The sequence below is a fragment of the Carassius carassius genome, chromosome 8, assembly GCF_963082965.1.
Source record: "Carassius carassius chromosome 8, fCarCar2.1, whole genome shotgun sequence".
Classification (NCBI taxonomy): Eukaryota; Metazoa; Chordata; class Actinopteri; order Cypriniformes; family Cyprinidae; genus Carassius; species Carassius carassius.
The window spans coordinates 8,515,923-8,535,751 of NC_081762.1; the positions used below are offsets into that span (position 1 = coordinate 8,515,923).

At 36.5% G+C, this 19,829-nt stretch overlaps 1 protein-coding gene across 5 annotated transcripts in view; it reads right to left on the reverse strand.

The window, feature by feature from the left end:
* The window catches only part of LOC132145149 (CUGBP Elav-like family member 3), a 56,663-nt gene that overhangs the window by 5,790 nt on the left and 31,044 nt on the right, over window positions 1-19,829 (reverse strand). For 3 of the 5 annotated variants that reach the window (XM_059555927.1, XM_059555930.1, XM_059555929.1), the window contains exons 2-8: window positions 19,630-19,717; window positions 17,245-17,501; window positions 15,464-15,739; window positions 14,926-15,008; window positions 2,714-2,762; window positions 2,039-2,164; window positions 134-213 (exon numbers count right to left, since the gene is read on the reverse strand). In XM_059555927.1, the coding sequence (XP_059411910.1) occupies window positions 134-213; window positions 2,039-2,164; window positions 2,714-2,762; window positions 14,926-15,008; window positions 15,464-15,608 (483 nt within the window). In that variant the 5' untranslated portion in view covers window positions 15,609-15,739; window positions 17,245-17,501; window positions 19,630-19,717. Of the gene's footprint in view, window positions 1-133; window positions 214-2,038; window positions 2,165-2,713; window positions 2,763-14,925; window positions 15,009-15,463; window positions 15,740-17,244; window positions 17,502-19,629; window positions 19,718-19,829 lie in introns of those variants that run through there. The other 2 variants (XM_059555925.1, XM_059555926.1) reach the window with 2 other exon arrangements.

The window sequence follows — 19,829 nt, forward strand, 5'->3', positions numbered from 1 at the left end:
ATTAAAAAAAAAAGCACAAAGACTCTGTAGTGAGTGAGTATGAATAGCGAAACAATGTGCTAGTGTGTTGTGTTATGCTTGTAGGTGTGATTGTGGGAGGAATCCTGAATGTGTCTGTGAAATGAACACTAACCGGGAGAGTGCGGCTGCCGTGCAGAGTGCTAATGGCCGCCTGCGCTTCTGCATTACTCTGGTATTTTACAAATGCACAACCTGCAACACACGACACATTATTAGACAAAGCCAGAGCAATGTGGCAAACGCTGACATTTAATAGTCTGAAACAATGCATCATCAAGTGAGAGTATTTAAACGTCCAATTAAACAAGTTCAATCAAACACAACAAGATGTGTTTGGTACAAATGCCCACATAATTTCACAAGGCCTATGTCTGTATGTATTGGGAAACAGTTAATGATTTACTACAGCAGGTGCATCTGTTCCATTCACACTCACTCGTAATTACCCAGAACACACATCCATCACATTATAAATCACAGCCTGTTCCGAACGGCTATCATTCATTAGCCAACATATGCATGAGTGAACACACTGCTGCAACCCTACTAGTGTTGTATTACTACAGATGTGCTTTATGACCTGCAGTCTTACTGAAAGAGTCTTCAAGTCAAAAACAACTGGAAAGCCTGACTAAAACCACTTATTTCCAATATTTTATACAATATATAATATGTGGTTAACTTGCAGTCAGTGCTCAGAGTGTGAGTCTGTGAAATTGGGGATCGCTTTTGGGGAGTGGGGATTTTTTTTTTTTGTAAGGGACAGTAATTGAACACAGACAGAAACTCCACTCCATCTGTTCCAAAGAAGAAATGCAAAGAAAGAATAATAATGGTCAAAACTTTTTTTGTATTATTATTATTAAATAAGTAATAAATTATATATAAAATAAATAAATAAATCATTAACAAAAATATCTGTGAAAAATAAGATTCACTAAACGGAAAGTTTTTTATTATTATTAGTATTAAATAAGTATTAAATTATATATAAAAAAATAAATAAATCATTAACAAAAATATCTGTGAAAAATAAGATTCACTAAACGGAAAGTGTAATTGAACACAGGCAGAAGATCCGCTTAAACCATCTCCTCCATACAATAAATGTTAATAAATAAATACATAATAGCAAATATGTTTTATTATAATTTTTTCTAATTTAAACAATAGTAAATGATCAGTTATTATTATTAAATAATTATTATATAGAATGTGAATATATAACCAAATAAATAAAATAAAATAATAGTTTAATATTGTATTAGGATACAAAGTTCTTCATTGTTTTGTTTTTTTTATCTTGTTTTTAGTCAAAATATCAAAATATCCTTAAAATAAGACAAATTTACCTGAGCAAAATTGCATAAAAAAAATTACATTTGTTTTCCTAGAATATATATTGAAAATATGAGCACATATTTTTATGAATACAGATTTTCCATTTCTCTTTAAGGATACACTTTAACAACTAAAAAAATATTTTTGTAAGGAAATGTAATTGAGCACGGACAGAAACTTCTACTCCATTTCTTCCAAGAAAATAAATGCAAAGAAAGAATAATAATAATAATGAGTAAATGTTGATCTTTAATGAATAATAAATAAGCATTAAATTCTTTAAGAAAATAACTGTGAAAAAATAGGATTCACTAAAAGAATAAAAAAAATCTCTTCCAAACAAAAAAGCTAATAAATAAATAATAGCAAATATTCTTTATTATTATTTTATTTTCATTATAACAATAGTACATTTTAAGTTAATTAATTATTATATATTATTAAATAAAGCGATAAATTAAAAATACAATAATAATGATAATATTTATTATTAGTAGTAAATATTACAAAAATATAAATATTATTAATGATTCATTGTTATTAGATATCTATTAAATTATAAAGCAAAATAATTAATAAAAAATACTATTATTGTTATTATTAACTGGTTAACACTGTTCCTTGCAGGGGAATTGGGGAAACGCAAAGTGCACGTATTCGAATGTGGTTTGTGCACCTTTGCTGGCTCCGTCAGGCCCTCGGAGTACCGTGCACTCCTCTATACTCCCGAAAGGCTCAAACATTTTTCTGACATCGGTGTCTGACAGCTGTTTCCCCAACATCCCCACAAACAGCTTCCTGTCTACACACAGAAAGATAGATCATGATAAGTTTACATATATTAGAGAAATGGCTGTGTGAGATCATGCATCATTCTTAAGTGGTAATAACCATCAAATCATCGCAGACAATATTTGTCACTCCATAAGTGTAAGCGTCATGGTGTGATAACATCAAAGGCCACTAGAGAGCCCTAGAGGACTGTCACTTGCTGAGCAACACAACAGCACTAGCTCATGTTTTGTTTGTGTATCAATGCAGAATAAAGATGAAAGATCCATTTGCATTGTATTTTGGATTGCGTTGCTGTTTTCATCCAATAAAAGAGGATTAATTCAGTCTGTACTCATTCCACACCCATTTAATGGGTTTAAAATGTTGAATTCTTGAATTATTAATGCATTTTGGCATTTGTACTATTCTCGTAAGTGAGCAAAACATGACAAAACTGTCCTTTGAAGACATTCTTAAATATAAAAAATATCAAGTCTATCTTTTTATATATATATATGTATATATATATATATAAGATAAATAGACATCCATGTGTGTATATGTGTGTGTGTTATACCTCCTCTGCCCTCACTGTCCGCTGGCTTCACTTGAATGGGGCGGTTCATCTGAAACAGAGCACATGATGAACTGCACTTTATTATCCAGCTCCTTCATTTCCTCTTGTGTTTGTGTGTGCTTTTATTGCAGAACATCATGAATGTTTATGCACATGTAGATCTCATGACCTCATGATCTGCCTCAATATTCTCCAATTAAAAGAAAGATCTCCACACTGGCTATGCTGCTGTTTTATTTCCGTCCATTTATCTCTGCTCTCTCCATGTAGCCTTTGTACTTGTTTGCCTCTATTTGAGGCCTAATCGCCATCTCTCTCTCGCCTACTTTGATCTCTCATCAAGAATCAGTTTTATGCTCTTTCTCTCCCCATCACACCTAATCTCTCTCTCTCTCTCGGGCACCAGGAAAAGCACACCCCCCCCCCCCCCCCCCCCCCGCGGGATTGGGGAAGTGATGGGATTAAGCACGCTCGCTGGCTAATCTGGATTACAGATGCACCGCAGATTAATATGGTGAGAGATTCTGGGTTTGTGAAACAGAAAAGAGAAAGAGGCACCGAGGGAAAGAGGGATGGTGATATGAGAGGGAAAAGAAACATGAAAATAGAAAGGGAGAGAGAGAGAGGAAATTAAAATAGAAAGGGGGAGAATCAAGGAAAATGAGAGTATATGAACAAATATAACCAAGGTTAGGTGGAGGGGAAACATTTTGACAATTTTAGATTAATATACTCATTTCTTCATTAATATCCTTGTCTTGTTTTTAGTTAAAATATCAAAACAGCATTAAAACAAGATACCTAAGCAGTTAAAATATCAAAACAGCATTAAAACAAGACACCTGAGCAAAATTATATTTAAAAAAAATGTCATTTGTTTTCCTGGAATGAATATTGAATATACGTGTACATATTTAAAATTACAGATATATCAGTTTCACAGTTATGATCACAACTGCTACAATGCTAAACTGTAAAAGACATCTGACAACAAACTATTACATCTTTCTTATTCTTTAAAAACAAACATCAAATGATTGCTAGGGCTAAATAATTTGTTTTACCATGAAATGAAAAAAAAGTATGGATTAGCATGAACAGTAGATAGTATTAGTATTATAATTTAAATGATTTCACAACTCTACGTGGAATTGTTCAATCACTGCAACTCTAATTGAAATAAATACAATTAGTAAAGGACTAGATGAGAGGCAAGGAGACAAGCTGTGAGCTCAATCGCTCTAATCAACATAAAGACGTTAATTATGCAGCAGGTGACATTTCGGCCCAATTCAGACCGCTTGTTTTATCCGGCCAGCAGCGATTGCTCATCTGGGGTCCGTATTGATCAGGCACTTGCTTGCAATCACTCACACACACACACACACACACCATACATACAGAGCCGTATAAACCATACATAATGACTTCCACTATTTCACAGCACGCCAAAAATATATTACACGACTCGCAGAGAAGGACACAAACAGAAGGACGTTTATCAGGATGACTAATGAAGCAGGTCTCATTGATTGCTGCAGTAATGTAAAGCACTGTAAAGATCTCCAACACCCACTATACGTCTGTTCTGGATCAGTTCTTTTGCTTTCCTAGTGTAACAACTCCCTCTGGAGATTACTAATCTGATCTCAGCTGTAAGAGCTTGTTTTGCAGCGCGCAAATCTGATTTGCCCAAATTGCTTTGTTTATCTTCAGAAAACACCGGCATACAGGGGGGAAAAATAACTTTTGAGGGCATTTTAGCATTGTATTGAGGGCAGCTGCTCCCAATTTAGTTCATACACAAAGTAGATTAATGGTTTTCTGTCACTCTAAGGCAAGGACTTTTCTTTGACCCCTAAAATTCAAACCATTATTTGCTGAAAATCTTGTTAAATATAACTGGAGTTCACGTACATTCAAATATGGGTCAATGGCATTTGACGTCATTAATCTGCCATATTGGACTATACACTACTGATCAAAAGTTTCTCTTTTTTTAAACTCTTCTATTCAGAAAGGATGCATTACATTGATTAAAAGTTACAAAGTTACAGATTAAAACTTTTCCATTAAAGTTTTATATATTATAACGGTACACGAAAATGTACGGGTCTTTCAGTTCGGTAAGCATGTGTACTGAACAAATCAGCATTGCTTTAACCACTGCATGAGTGAAACTTCACTGGAAACTTCCAGTATTATATTTTGATAAGGAACTAATGTCCACTTTTCCAGGACATTCAAGCATTAAGAGATGCTTTGATGCTCTTGGATGTGACGTGAGAAATAAAATGTCAATAAAACAGCTTGTAAACAAAACATCAAGTAGCATTTCATTTACCTCAGACGAGTCATCAGTGTCTTGAGCTCGTTAGTTTGCTAGAGAAATTAAGTCTAGACTCGACCTGTTTGTGATGTCTTATTTATTTAATGTATGTTTCAATAAACATGTTGTGAAACAAGTTATGACAGCCACTGTGTTAATGAATATTTTTTAACAATAAACAGAAATTGTTGAATTTAGAAGTTAATTTAAATATTTTTGTTTAGTTCATTGATCCTACTGAAACCATACTGAACCGTAACATCAAAACCGAGATGCATATCGAACCATCATGTTTGTGTACCATTACACCCCTAATATATATCCATCAACAGAGAAAAAATAAAGCCCTCCTGTTAAACATGCAAAGGTTCTTCTATGACATTAACCTTTATTTTCGAGAGTGTATAACACAAAGCAGGTTGCTGGCCAACTGTTGACTGCATGAGCACTTTGAAATGGTCAGCAAAATGGATTAGGTTAATGACTGTGCCATTTCAGTTTCATTTTCGGAAAGGAGCCAACTCACATCAAGGTTGAGACAAAGGAACAGCTCGCACGCTCATTTAACATGCATGCATCAACAGGAAGATGGCACATCAATCCAAAAAATACTGGAAAGCATCACTTCTGTTCTGATACACTGGGTGGTACAGGCTTCACATGAGGAGCTTTGTTCACATCTTTCCTTGCACTGTGACGAGTCACGGAGCTTCAAGGATTACAGAACGGAAAAACAGAGACAGCGGCAGAGAACAAAAAGAAAAGGGTGAGGAGAAAAAGGTACAAAGGGACGAGAGAGAGAGAGAGAGAGAGAGAGAGAGAGTCGTGGCACTGCCACTTCAGGTCGGCACGGTAACCAACCCTGTGTCTCCATGACAACGTTGAGACGAGCTACCCAGCAGGTAAACAAGGTTGCCCTGGACGACGACGGGAGGGTGAGGTAGTGATGGTGAGACAGAGGCCGACGGAAGGATCGGAATTAATGAGAACGGAGAGAGACAGAGAGAGAGAGAGAGAGAGAGAGAGAGAGAGAGAGACTAAAGTAGCAGGTGGAACTGCTGTGGTTACCAGAGCAACAGAGACGGTGAAGACTCTCCATCCTCTTCTGGGTGACACAAACCTGTTGGCTTCCACACAATCGAACCCAGAGACTCCTCAAACCACACTAATGATTAAAGGGCTCGTTCTGGCCAATTACTACTCCCATTATTACACTTCTTTTCCCACATACTGTCCCAAGAGCGTATTAATATGCAAACTAGATACTGTGTTTAGATAATATTGTGTTTGATGGGAATCCAGTTTATGGAATTTTTACACACATATTAAATAAAAAAATGGTATATATATATATTCTATCATCCTTATACAAAGCTTGGCATAAAAAAAAAAAATCTTGAAACCTAAAAATTTATTGGTGATTAAAAAAAAAATCCATTGTTTTTGCCTTTTCATGTCTATTTATGGCATTTTATTTTTTAGAAAAACTTAGTTCTGGTGTCCTCTACAGATAACAGCATAACATATGAATACAATTTGTAAAAAAAAAAATTTCTTTCCATTTTTTTTCTTATGCTCTAAACTATGTAATGACTTGAAACAATACTTAATTCACAAATCTTTTTTTCTGGTTCTCAGGGAGGTAATGTGAAATAATATTACAAATTCTAAAAACTGACTTCTATGTGAATATATTATCAAATCTAATTTATTTATATGATGTCAAAGCTGAATTTTCAGCATTATTACACCGAACTTCAGAAATCATTCTAATATCTTGGTGATTAAGAAACATTTATTATTATTATCAGTGTTCAATAGAACAGCACTAATTTGAAATAAACACTTTTTAATTATGTAAATGTCTTACTGTCACTTTTGATCAATTAAATGAATCATTGTTATATAAAATAATTATTTGTTAAATAAAAAAAATGTCACCACTAACTATTCAAAACCACACAAAAAGTAGGGCATTTTTCATAGATTTTCAAGAAAAATGTATAAGCATAAACAACAGCAAAAAGGTAAAAAATAAATGTATAAGCTGCACATGACCCTATGAAATCTGTTTTATGTTTTCCTAAAATCAGTTGTATTCTTTCCAAATTCCGTTTTCATTTTTCTGGATTACATTTTTCCCCATTTTTTCTTTTCCAAGAATAAGCTTTAATGGTTACATAAAAAAAAGAAAAAAAAGCATATCTTATTCATTTAAATCATGAAATGTACACAATTTATTAAAAGTTTACCAAAAATAAAAATTTTAAGGTCATATGAAATGTTTTTTTTTTTTTTTTAGAAATACTGTGTTGTGCATTTAAATTTTTCTGGTAAATATATTCTGGTAATATTTTTCTTTGGTAAATATTCCTTATAAAATAATGTTTGTGCCATTCATTCACACAGAGATGTGCAGAACATGCAAATTCATATATAAATAGTATTTTTACAGCTTAATATTTACAGATAATAGTCCATGTTGCATTTGATGCAAGTGATTTGACCTGCTATGGATGTATCCATCCAAAATTTGGCAAATTCCGTGACATTCTGTGATTTTTGTGTCTGGATTCCACGATTCTGTCTGCATTTTCCACATCACAGAAAACATAAGGCCCTTCCTTTAAACCTGAGGATGAACATCTCATGCAGTCCATAAATGTCCAACAGATGTTTTTATATTGCAGTACCACCACTGACATTAAAACTAAGTGCATTTTAATAAAGCAAATCCTAAACCCTAACCTGTACAACAACTGATTTTAAAAACACCAGGAAACTGAGACTCACCAAATGTGTGCTCTTTTTTAATATATGGAAAAATGTAAAACAAACCAGTATAAACCACTGATCTATATATAACTGGATCGCTCATCACGTACTAAACTGCCAACAGACAGTGAAGCCACCGGAAGTGTTCGATCCGCCATCTTACTAATTCCTAACAGCAGAGATGTAAAATCATACAATTTCCTATTAATTCAATAGACCGTTTACGCACACTAGGGATTACCAATATGGTGGCGCGGCGGCTTCACTTTCATGACATCATGAGCAATCCAGTTCTATATTATAGATCAGTGGTATAAACGTAATCCTTCCATCTGTGTTGCAGCAGGAAAATGCAATTGTATGCTTACAAAAATAGAAAATATTAATGTAATATCTCTTCATAAATGCCATTAGAAGCACAGGTCATAACAGTCACTGCGTTCGTCTGCCAGCAAGAACACTCCACTGACATGAGCATACACATTTAATCTCCGCCTTGATCTGAGGCCAGGGATTTCAGTGGGATTATGGGATATTAAATCCATAGATTATTCAATCAACTGACATTTTACCCTGCGGCCACCCTCCATGTATTGCCTCAAACATATATAGAAATACATCACCATGTTTGACCTGTAAAATACCTATGTTTATATATCTAAAACAAACTGTGAAGACACACCCAAATCTGCCTTTCCCATTCACACAAAATTCAGAAAGCCGGTGACTCATAAGAGTTTAAAAATCAGATCACAATTCATGTTCACTCATTCACGCACACACTATATATGCCTGCAAGGCATGCTGTTTGTTCATATTCCCCAAGTTTCTCTGTGCATGGAAAGAATGGCTGGGTGTGTGATTGCACTCAAGCTCAAGAGGATCTCTCTTGCGACTTGTCAGTGTGTGTATTTGGCAGATGTTAAATTAGGTGTGTATCTACACAAAGACTATTCTCAATCTTGCCTCTGTACCCATCATGCAATGCTGGCCATCGCATTGAGCTGGTTTCCTAGCAACCCAGCATCCCTTGTCCCAGCTGTCTCCTGGCAACAGGACCTGCGACCGTAATCAACCTGCACGCTACCCCACCCCCAATATATTCCACTCGCTTTCTTTCCAATCTCCTTTTCTCTAGTTTATTCTTTCAGCCGTTCTATCTATCTCCCATTTTTTTAACACCATTACAACAGAAATATGTATTTTCATCCACATTCAACATGTCAAAGAGAACATACTTTTATCCATACTAACATTTCTTATCCCCAAACACAACATTTTACATTTAATATAAACAAGCGGTTTTCAAATATTTGCTGTGTTTTGTATTTACAATCTAGAAAGAATGAGAAAAGTCATTTAAATACCACGTAATACTGCTTGAAATGCCACATCAATTACCCTTAAACAATGAAATACCATCTCGCCTGGACGATAAAAGCTCCTGAAATCTTTATTCTTGAGATAATCAATAAACTCTAATTAATTAGCATGTTTCAAATGTGTCATCCACTAGACCTCTGGCTATTACAATGGTAACACAGACTTTAAACTGTCAGCGTTGACGCCTGCTTAAACAGGGAAAGATGGACAGGGGTGGAGGGGGGGTGACATGTGAAAATGGCACTGCTTGAGAAACTGAGATATGCATTGGTTGGGCTTGCTAACTCAATATGCATACCAAATTCTAAATGTAGCACATTTAAACAACCTCGCTTTTGCCAAGCAAACAGACCTCATATGAGTAATGCTAGCAATAACGCTGATATCTAACACGCAAACATGCCGTCAACACCGGTGATGCTGTCCTATTGTTTGAGATAGGGGTGCTACTTTATTTTTGTCCATGGGAACAAAATGCCAAGTGGATGAGGAAAGCTATGGATTTCAACACTCTTTTCATAAAGTAAATAATGCATGTTTGCTTGCTAGTCTTTATAGATTAGATGGAGTTGGTTCTCAGTTTGTAAAAATGAACAGTCACACTTTATTTTAAGGTCCAATTCTTGCTATTAACAAACCATTAACTACATCTTTTGCCTCTATAAACTCTTATTTGCTGCTTATTAATAGTTAGTAAGGTAGTTGTTAAGTTTAGGTATTGCGTAGGGTTAGGGATGTACAATATGGTCATGTAGAATAAATACTTTACTAGTACTAATTAACAGCTAATATGTTTCTCATAGACATGCTAATAAGCAACTAGTTAATAATGAGAACTGGTCCTATACTAAAGTGTTACCAAATGAACAAACAAAAAAAGTTACAGTAGATAGCTGTGTACTTTTAAATTGGAATCTAAGGGACAACCATTCATTCCTATGTATTTGACACATAATATTATTAAAGCGTGAATATTCTTCATTTGAAACACAACTTGCCTGGTAAAAACAGGTGCAGAATATTATTTATGTTTCAAAAAAATCATCATGGGCACTTCAAATTGAAAATTCGATACGGCCTTATTACTCATAAGGAAATCTGCAAATGCCATATTCATCATTTAGTGCCTTTATGGGTTTTCCTGAGCAACAATATTGATCTGGGACACATTCAGAAAGAAGACTGATTACCACCTGCACACCAGCTCTTAAGATTGCATGATTTGTTGCAAACGACAAAACCAACCAAATCAAGAGAGGAAGTAGGATGGACCCAAGAGGATCTGTTGTTCGTGACTTTATTATAACGAATGTCTGAGCATCTGAACACTACCACAAATGTAAACATGATAAAAAGCGCAGCTAATATTTGCAGCCAAAAGTAGAAAATGGCCATTAGCTAGTTTATTTTGCGTCTCAATGGTGTGAAAAAATCTGCTGTGCACAGTGGATAGATGTCCATCAGATTAAGTTCTGCTCTCATGGAGTGTGTAATCATCAAAGGCCACACACATGTGCGCACACACACACACTCATGCTAGCAGATGTCTGTCTTTAAGCCCGTGGATGTCCGCCGCCTCCCCTTTCAACAGTGGCCCCTCCCCCCACCACCGCCACACATGGCTCATTATGTCAAATTTTCTTTCATTTCCCCCCTTCCCCCAATTCACCCCCCCCCCATCTTTCCTCCCTTTTCACATATCCGTCCAATTTCTCTTTAATTAGACCTACTTTCACCTCTCTCCCTCTTTTGCGCTCTCGAACCCTGTAACCCTTCAATTCATCCAAACAATGGACTCATCCTGTCTGGATGTGAGTATAGACACTGACACTAAGTCAAATATACTTAATCTCGCAGCTCTGGAAAGGAAGCATATGAGCGCACGCAATTTCGCATTTGACGCATGGGTTTGTGTTGGTCTGAAATGATCGCTTGTCTTTCATTTGTGTAAAAAAGTAATCATATGAGTTTGCATATGCTTTCTCACACATAATCCACTTGGATTTCTATCGAAGTACATCCCGTACATGTACAAGTTCATAGGAACCCATTAGTTAAATGTGAAAAGTAGTGCACTGTGACACATATTTGAAAGTATACAACCACCAATCTTATTTGACTTTCTGGATGCACTATACATTTTACGACGGAAATCAGAATGAGCACATTGTACTAAACTACAAACAAACATCCAGACATTCGCTCTCACACACTCCATCCCCCTCTCTGATAACACCTGCCCTCCCCTCCCCCACAACAAAGGCACAACAGACGCTCTTCTAAACACGCGTTCAGACGCACAACAACTTGTCCCAAACACAAAAATGCCAAAATGGCATAGATAGATTTTAACTGCCATTTTGCGATCAATAACCAATGGAAGTACTAGTTCAATAGAGATGGGGTGTAATTTGATGCTTTGAATCAAAATTATAACTGTATAAACAACATTAATAGTGCAAACAGAAGCAATCTGGTCTGTCCTGCTGATCGACTACGTCTTGCTTTCTTGTCAAAATTTTTATGGCTGAGGCAGGAGTAAGAGTAAAGATGTTTCCGAAACAGCAAATAAAACAACTTAAAGCACAAAAAAACTCTATGTGAAAGCTGATGTTTATCTTAACTGAGGTTAGATAGGATCCAGCTGAGTCACATTTTAGCATAAACCGCCAACACAACAACAGTGTTTCAAATTCAGCCAGTATTTTAGCCCTGTAGTTCACTTGCTACTGTTGTTACTGAGAGAAGGCCAAAGGGAATATACGATTTGAGATGTGGCCAATGCGTGAATACAGGAAACGGTAGATCGAGGGTATGTATGTGAATGCAGTGCCGGATTTAAAAGTGCAAACGAATGCGTGCACGACTGAAGTGTCTTGGACGATGCCCGGTGCTTTGTTGTGGGGCCATGTGATAAACAGAGTTGAGGCAAACACGTTGGGATGGCAATGATAGGCAGAGAGTGAGAGATGGAGAGATGGGAAAGATAAGAGGGGGAGGAGGAAGAGGGCATGGGAAAGAGGACTCCAGGTCTCCATTCTCCTCCTCTGTCTACAATCACTGCGTGCCTCTCACCTGAAATTAAACATAAGGCCAGGTGCCACTCCAGCCATGCCATCTGTTCAACCCCTCCTCCCTTGTCTTCCTTTACCTCTCCATTCAATTCACTGCTCTCAGTTGATCTTTTATTCAGTTTCAACCTTAGCAAAACTAGAATATTAGACAGTTTTTGTCAGTTATTTGTTCCTCATCCAAACAAACCGTACAGTCTAAAAATGCATGAAATATGACTTTTACAAAACCCACACATTTAAGTGTTTTGAATCTTCTTTCATCTGCAGAACACAAAAGATGTTTTGAAGAATGTTTTAAGCATTTTTGTAAATACAATGAAAGAGTGTTGTAAATTAAAACTACAACTAAAACTAAAGCTATTAAAAGGTCAGTTTTGTTCATTGAAATAACGTAAATAAAAATAAAATGAAATTAATTGAAAGAAATGGTAACTAACCTTGGTAAACTAACAAAAAAAAAAACTAACAAATTAAAGCTTAATATAAACATTTTAAATAAAAATGACACAAGCACATGACAAAATGACTAAAACAAACCAGAAAAAAAGAAAAAGAAAATATAAATAAAAATGTTAACAAATACTATAATAAATAATAGTAAAAAACACTAATGGAAGTCATAGGAATCCAAAGCAGTTCTCATTGGTTCTCATTAACTTTCAAAAAAACCTTGAGACAGTTTTCTAAACATCTTTTGTGTTTTGCAGAAAAAAGAAAGTCATACAGGTTTTGAAATGACATGAGAGTGCGTAAATGATGGGAGAATTGTCATTTTTGGGTGAACTATCCTTTTTCTTACCACATTTGAACAAGCGGTTAAGTTTTCATCACTTGCAAAATGAAAAGGCACAAACTGAAAAATCTGAAAAACAAATCTGAATTGGGAGTAGTGTGAACAAAGCCTGAGAGAGAAAAACAAAAGGTGAGAAATGAAGGTTCCAAGCCAATTTCTGTCTTATCTTATCTGTCTTTCTCCCCTCATCGTGGTTACAACTCCTATCTTACCCGCACACACACTCTAAACACAAATCACGCAGCGTTGCTGGAGCGATTCTCTATGATTGACAGGATGGGGGCGGAGCATGCTCTGAATGGCAGGTGCCATGAACTGGTAATAACGCCACACAGCTGGGCTGTCTGCGTGTGTGTGAAAAAAGAAAATAAGAAAGAGAGAGACCGAGAAAGAGGAAACAGATTTCTCTGTAGGAGAAGGGGGGCAGTTGTTCTTAATAATGTGGTTCCCGTCGTACCTCATGGGGGAGGTTTGAACACAGTCTTACCAGGCTTAGGTGAGGGGGTAGACTAATAGAAGGATAGAGGGATCGAGAAGGAGGAGAGAGGATTTAAAGCCAGGGAACCCGCTGATCTGCGCCTGGAGAGGTCGGCAAAGGTCAGACTACTGTCATGCTAATAATGGGATTTGTTCTGGAGTTACTCACGAACACACATGCGCATAACGTTACTCCCCATAAGGAAAAACAATCTTATACTGATTCCCTAAAAAAAAGGCAGAACGAGGTTTACTTTGCTCACACTTTGATTTAATTTTGTCGCTTCTAATACTAGTTTTCGATGTTACGTAATGTGACATACAGAGCAATAAAGCCATATATCCCTTCATTAGCCTACGTCTGGTGGACTTACAGTTGGCTCAGAGTCTGTTCAGAAGCACCAGAAGCTTCTGTTTGACCGCTCAGTCCACATCGTGTCTCATCTTTTACAATGCGCAGCTTCCTCTAGTGAAAAATTGAACTCGCTTAAATAGAATTTGATGGGAAGCAAAAGATTCCCTGTGTGTTTGCTTGCTCCAAGTCTAATCAACCTGGGGAAAAAAAACCATCACCACGCGAGCACTAAGCGTATAGTTGTATTAAAGGGATATTCGACCCAATAATGGAAAATACTGTCTTCACAAAAGAAGATATTCTGAAGAATGTTCCAGCTTTGGTTCCCATTGTATGGACTAAAAATAGAATGGAAGTTAATGGGAACTTTAATTGGTTGGTTACTTAAGAATATATTTGTTCAACAGAAGACAGAAAGTCATAGAGGTTTGGAATGGAATAAATTAAGAAAACAATTACATTTTTTGGGAGAACTATGCCTTTAGTTCCTGCCTTTAAATCACAAAACAGACCATATGATCTCATCCTCAAGTTTTATACGTTGATGTTGAGTACATTCGACTCGCGAAACCACTCATAATGATCCTGTACATATGGTAAATCTGAAAAAGTAGGTAATTTATGCATGAAAACATAAAAAAAACATTAAAAAGATGTAGAGATTGGAGGTTTCTGAATTTACAGGTTGCCCATCACGGCGCTGGCAAGGCAGATGGCCTAACAGCTAATCAACGACTTCTGAGAGCGACACGATCAAGGATGCCTTCAAGGAGTGTGCCCTCCTACATACCTAATTAAAGTCTGTTCCGTCAACACAGATTTTCACACATCCTGTCTCATGAACCACATAATGTGTTGTTTCCACTTTTAGAAATGACTTCATATCCCTCAGCCTTGTTAGAGGAGCTTTATGATAAAAGATTTATCCTATATGTAGTCTGCTATATATAGGCAAATGGAAGTGTTTGTCTTACTTAAATCTATTTTTTATACAGCCCGTTCACATTATTAACAGCGACAACTCACCCCCGGCAATGTCTTCTGCTCGTGCAGTGCATTCTGGGCCTTCAAGGCTGACTCCCTCGCACAGTACGTCAAGAACGCACATCCTGAAGAAAGAGCAAGAATATAACATGGGATGTAAAAATAAAAATCTACCAGTCCTAGACAGAGCATGAATAACAAGCAGTGTTGTGCGGACATAAAAGGATATGACAACTGTGACTAAGAAGTGGGGAAAACTTTAAACAATTTGTTTTCGCACCACAAAGATGCATTTTTCGCTTGAATAGATTTGTTTATCTCGGGAAGCTAGACTTTTGGAACCCAACTCAAATGGAAATAAGAGGAAATGAACGCTATTACAAACTAAAGGTTAAAGATTCTACACATTAAAACACAGTATACATCCCACTGTAAGAGAAGAAGACATCACTAGATGTACTAGACATAGATGTACTAGACATTTCTCTTAAGATATGAAGAGGAAGCTCATCTAGCACCATAAGTCTCCCACCCTAGAGACTGTCCGTTCAATAGAGCCGCGTCAATCTCGTTTAATTACCTTTGTGCATTCCCGTGTACTTGTCCTTGATCACCGTGAGCTCATAGATCTTCCCAAACTGCTCAAAGATTGGCTTCAGGTCCTTCTCCTCCAGATTCCTCGGGATCTGGCCGATGAAGAGCTTGATGGCGTCGGCCTCCTTCATTAGGACCGTTTCCTAAGGGGACGGAGCGGCAGCTGCGCCCGGGGTTTCAGCACTGGAGAGCGGCTCAGCGGCGGGGAAGAGTCGCGATGTTAAACACGAGTCCCGGTGGAAATTTTTGAACCGTGACAGCTCTGAATTACAAAAACAAAACAAACAAGGAACAGATAACGCTAAAACCAAGACACTTAAAATAATCGCTAACACTTTATACTAACTTCCTTTAACAAGATTTATGTTTGTAGAAGGACACGTGGTGCTTGTAAGCAGCCAAAAAAAGTTTAAAACTAGTAATTCGTTTTATAGCACAGTAGGTGACAAGTAACAAGTCATTTCTGTTCGTGAGCGTTTTAAAACCAACTACATTTGTTCTTAAATGTAAAACGTTTTATTTTAAGGCCCTCAACCTCTTTTCTTTGACTTTCTGAACCCACTTTGCTACCGAGAACCAAAATGATCTGTTCTGCAATCTGATGGCTTACTTAATTAGATGCAAGAAAGACAGACCAATCGCAATTCAATATGCAAATAAATACAAGAAAGACCTCCAATCGCCATTCAGCTTGCCAGAATCTCAATATCTTCTTCCAAGACGGTCGATTTTGAATGGCAAACAATTCTCACACAATGGAAGATCATATAATTTGTTTTTTTTTTAAAGTATAACGTTAAAAGATATATTGGCCCTATATTAAAAATTATCCCTATATTAAAAATTATCTGCCCAACAAAGTTTGAATACAGCTGAATTAAATGCATAATATTATGGAGGATAATAAGGATTATAATAAGTGCTGGCTTGCTTTTTGACATTTCAACATCATACAATGCTTTGCAGATTGGCAGTAGCTATATATATTCAAAAATAAACATGTTAGCTGTTTGAATAAACACTAAAGAGCTGTTTGAATGAATGCATTATATCATTTAAATAATAATTATTCAAGCTACAATTATGTACAAGTGTCACCGAAAACACATAATAGCCTATTATTCGAGTGATCAGTCGATCTTTAATTTTAAGAGATTAAAATGCTATGGTAAAAGAAAGAAACGTGTGTTACGAGCTCTGGCAAGAGAGTATGCAAATGTAAAAGTGAATGCAATAAAATAAAATGCATGAATATTGACCGATAGCTTCTTTGTTTAATCCACAGTGGAGGCTCAGGCGTATGTGGCTCTTTGTCACGACACCAACTGCACATACGCACATACATGACAGAGAACAAAAACATGCAACTATCCATGCAACTTCACGCCTTTAAATCAAAAGGCACTAAAAGAAGTTCATTCAAATTTTACGAGCTCTCTGGTGTTTGTGCAAAGGCGAAATTCGCTCTCGTTTCCTTCCCTCTTTCTCTCTCTTTTGTTAATCCCAAGGGGATGTTTGTTTATTTGCTGTCTTTCCGCCTGGTTGTAGAACATGGTCTGATATTCTACGTGCACAGATAAAGAGAGATGATGGAGAGCGGGTGGCTCGAACGCCAGCCACTGTACATTTAACTAAATCCGTGCATCTGTCACCCTTGAATCGTCTTGGTTTTGTCTCTCTGTGCCCTCTCAGATATCTCTTGTTGACTAGAACACATGCATGAATCAATACAAGTATAAATGCAAATAAAATGTCAATTTCACTCACGTTTTAATGCAGAGGCTGTGAAAAAGACGCACTGTAATGCTGTAGCCTATATTCACGGTGTTGACACTCCGTAGCTTTTGACGTCGGAAGCCGGTGTCCCCCTCCTGTCTATCTCCCGTCCTCCCTCGGGGTGTGGAAACCGTGATGCTTACTCGGCTTAAGGGAGCGTCTAGATTTTCCTCACAAGAGCGTAGCCGCAAAATTGCCATTGGGCGCTGTCACATAGAAACAGCTGTCCCTTTTTATATACTGAAATACTATAGAGGTAAAAAGAAAATCTAGTCATGTTTTTCTCCTTATCGCACCTTTATTTCTCAATTTAGCATCTGCACAAAATATCTTGCAAGATGTCTTGCAATTATTTTATTACTCAATGCATAGCTCAAATTTGACTCTAATGTGACTCAAAGTCTTGTAATAGCAACTTTATACATAAAAAAGATACAATTTGTTTTATAATTCTTATATCATTTTATTATTCTCACAATTACTGCAGATCATCACAGCTAAACTGAATAGAGTACAGTATTATAATTACAGTATGATCCATGTTCTTTTGTTTTAAGAATTGTTGTACAAGGGAAACAAGTTTGCCAAAAATAACATCAATACATTTAGCAAAAAAATGAAATTAAACAAAAAGGGAAAAAAAGAAAAAGGAGGATGGAATAATCATATGTAGACTGATGAATAATTAGACTATATGAATAATAATACACATTCCTTCATGAAGAGCCATGGTCTATAACAAACATAAAATATGCCAAGATTTGTTTTACTGTTGAAAACAAACAAATGAACACATTTTACTTAAAGGAAACGTACTGTAGATAAATAGGGTTACGGTTCGCTTACGCTTTATTTGATTGTTCATTTTTTAGATTTGCAGGTAACATTTGGACGGTCCCTGATATCAAGGACACTAATCCGCCTTTTGTTCTCGTCGAGCTCTGACCACGGTGCTGAAACTACATTGAGCCAAATCATGTTTTCTCGCAAATTAACGCCCACGTAAACTACGTGATGTCCTCGCTATGTGGTCGAGCAATTTCGCTATCTTGGTGCGCAATCTGACAGGGAATAAATTTTAATTCATTCTCAATTACTTACCAAATAAAATCAAATGAACCTTTAGGAGATTATAGATCACATCCCAAACCGTATGCTCGATTTACATCCGCAGAGACATCAAGTTGATTTGTAATTGTTAAACGTTCAGTAACCTATATATTTTTTGGTTGTGTGGCTTTTGGGGTAAACTAAATTAAAGACTAGTGTACTTGTGTTCATTTACTGGGATTGGCAACCATCTGCCACGAGCCCCTAAATCCACCAATGCTGTTTTTACCCTTGACCCAAATTCATATTTAAAAATTATCTTTCTGATAACCTCACTTAAGGAGAATTTTTTTTTTTTTAAATAAAACGATTTAATATGACCCAAAGCACGATGCATTTACGTACACAAGAGCACGCACTTAAAATCACAGATGACTCAACTGGTTATACCAGACAGTTGAATTAACCACGACATCTGCTGGTTATTTCAGTATTGCCAATTTGTAAGCATTGAGAGCTTGTCAGTGGTCAAAGTCAGTGTCAATTATGCCGGAGGATCAATGCAATATAATCTCCCAGATGCTCAAAATGCTTTTTGAACAACAGCCAAGAAATCCAGATGATAAACAAACTACTTTCATCATTTGTGAGTAGCTTCTTTTATATTTTATACATGTATATTCATATAAAGTGACCCAAGGCCTTCACATCTCAGCTGCATCCACCTCGCTTCAAGTGAATCGACATAAAGGTCATCTACTGATATACCCTGACCATTATGTTGTGCATTCTTTTGAGCAATCACCCGATTTGTCAGTTCTGGATTAGACACTACGCTAGGCCTATTTGGTCATACACTCATCCATTAAACAAAATAAATTGTAATTTTTCCCTTGTCTTATATGTACGCACAATATTGTCTGCATAATCATTACAAGAACAACAGAAACCTCAATAAATACCTCTAACAAGAGAGCAAACGAACCCAGGAGACCTGTGATAATTGCCTATAGCAATATAGCAATAAAGTACTCTCTTATTAACATCAGTTTGTACCAGCAGAGGGAGGTAGAGCTCTAACGTTACACTGTGTGTTGCATTTGTCCTGAAGGCCTCAAACTACTTGAGGTGAATAGAAGGTACCGTTATATTCTGTCCATAGCATAAGACAATATGGAATAGTTTGTGCATTTTACCAGAGAAAACGAACCACTGACAGTGGAGTGCCTTGCTTTGCCATGAACTTACAGTCTGATATAATTTACATTTCTTGCAAATATGAATGATAATTAACACATGCTGAGTGTGCTTTGTGCAACTGCTTACCTTGATTTGCAAGCGGATGGGATACAAGGGCATTGCAAGTCCCCTCAAGCACTCAGTTGCTGGGCAGAGATAGTCCTCACCAGAAGATCTGAATACATGGAGGATGGACAGAGGGAGAAAAATAAAACAAACTGTTGATTGGGTTAAAACAACACAAAGGAAAAAGATAAAGCATTAATCGATATGGTTATGTTTTTAAT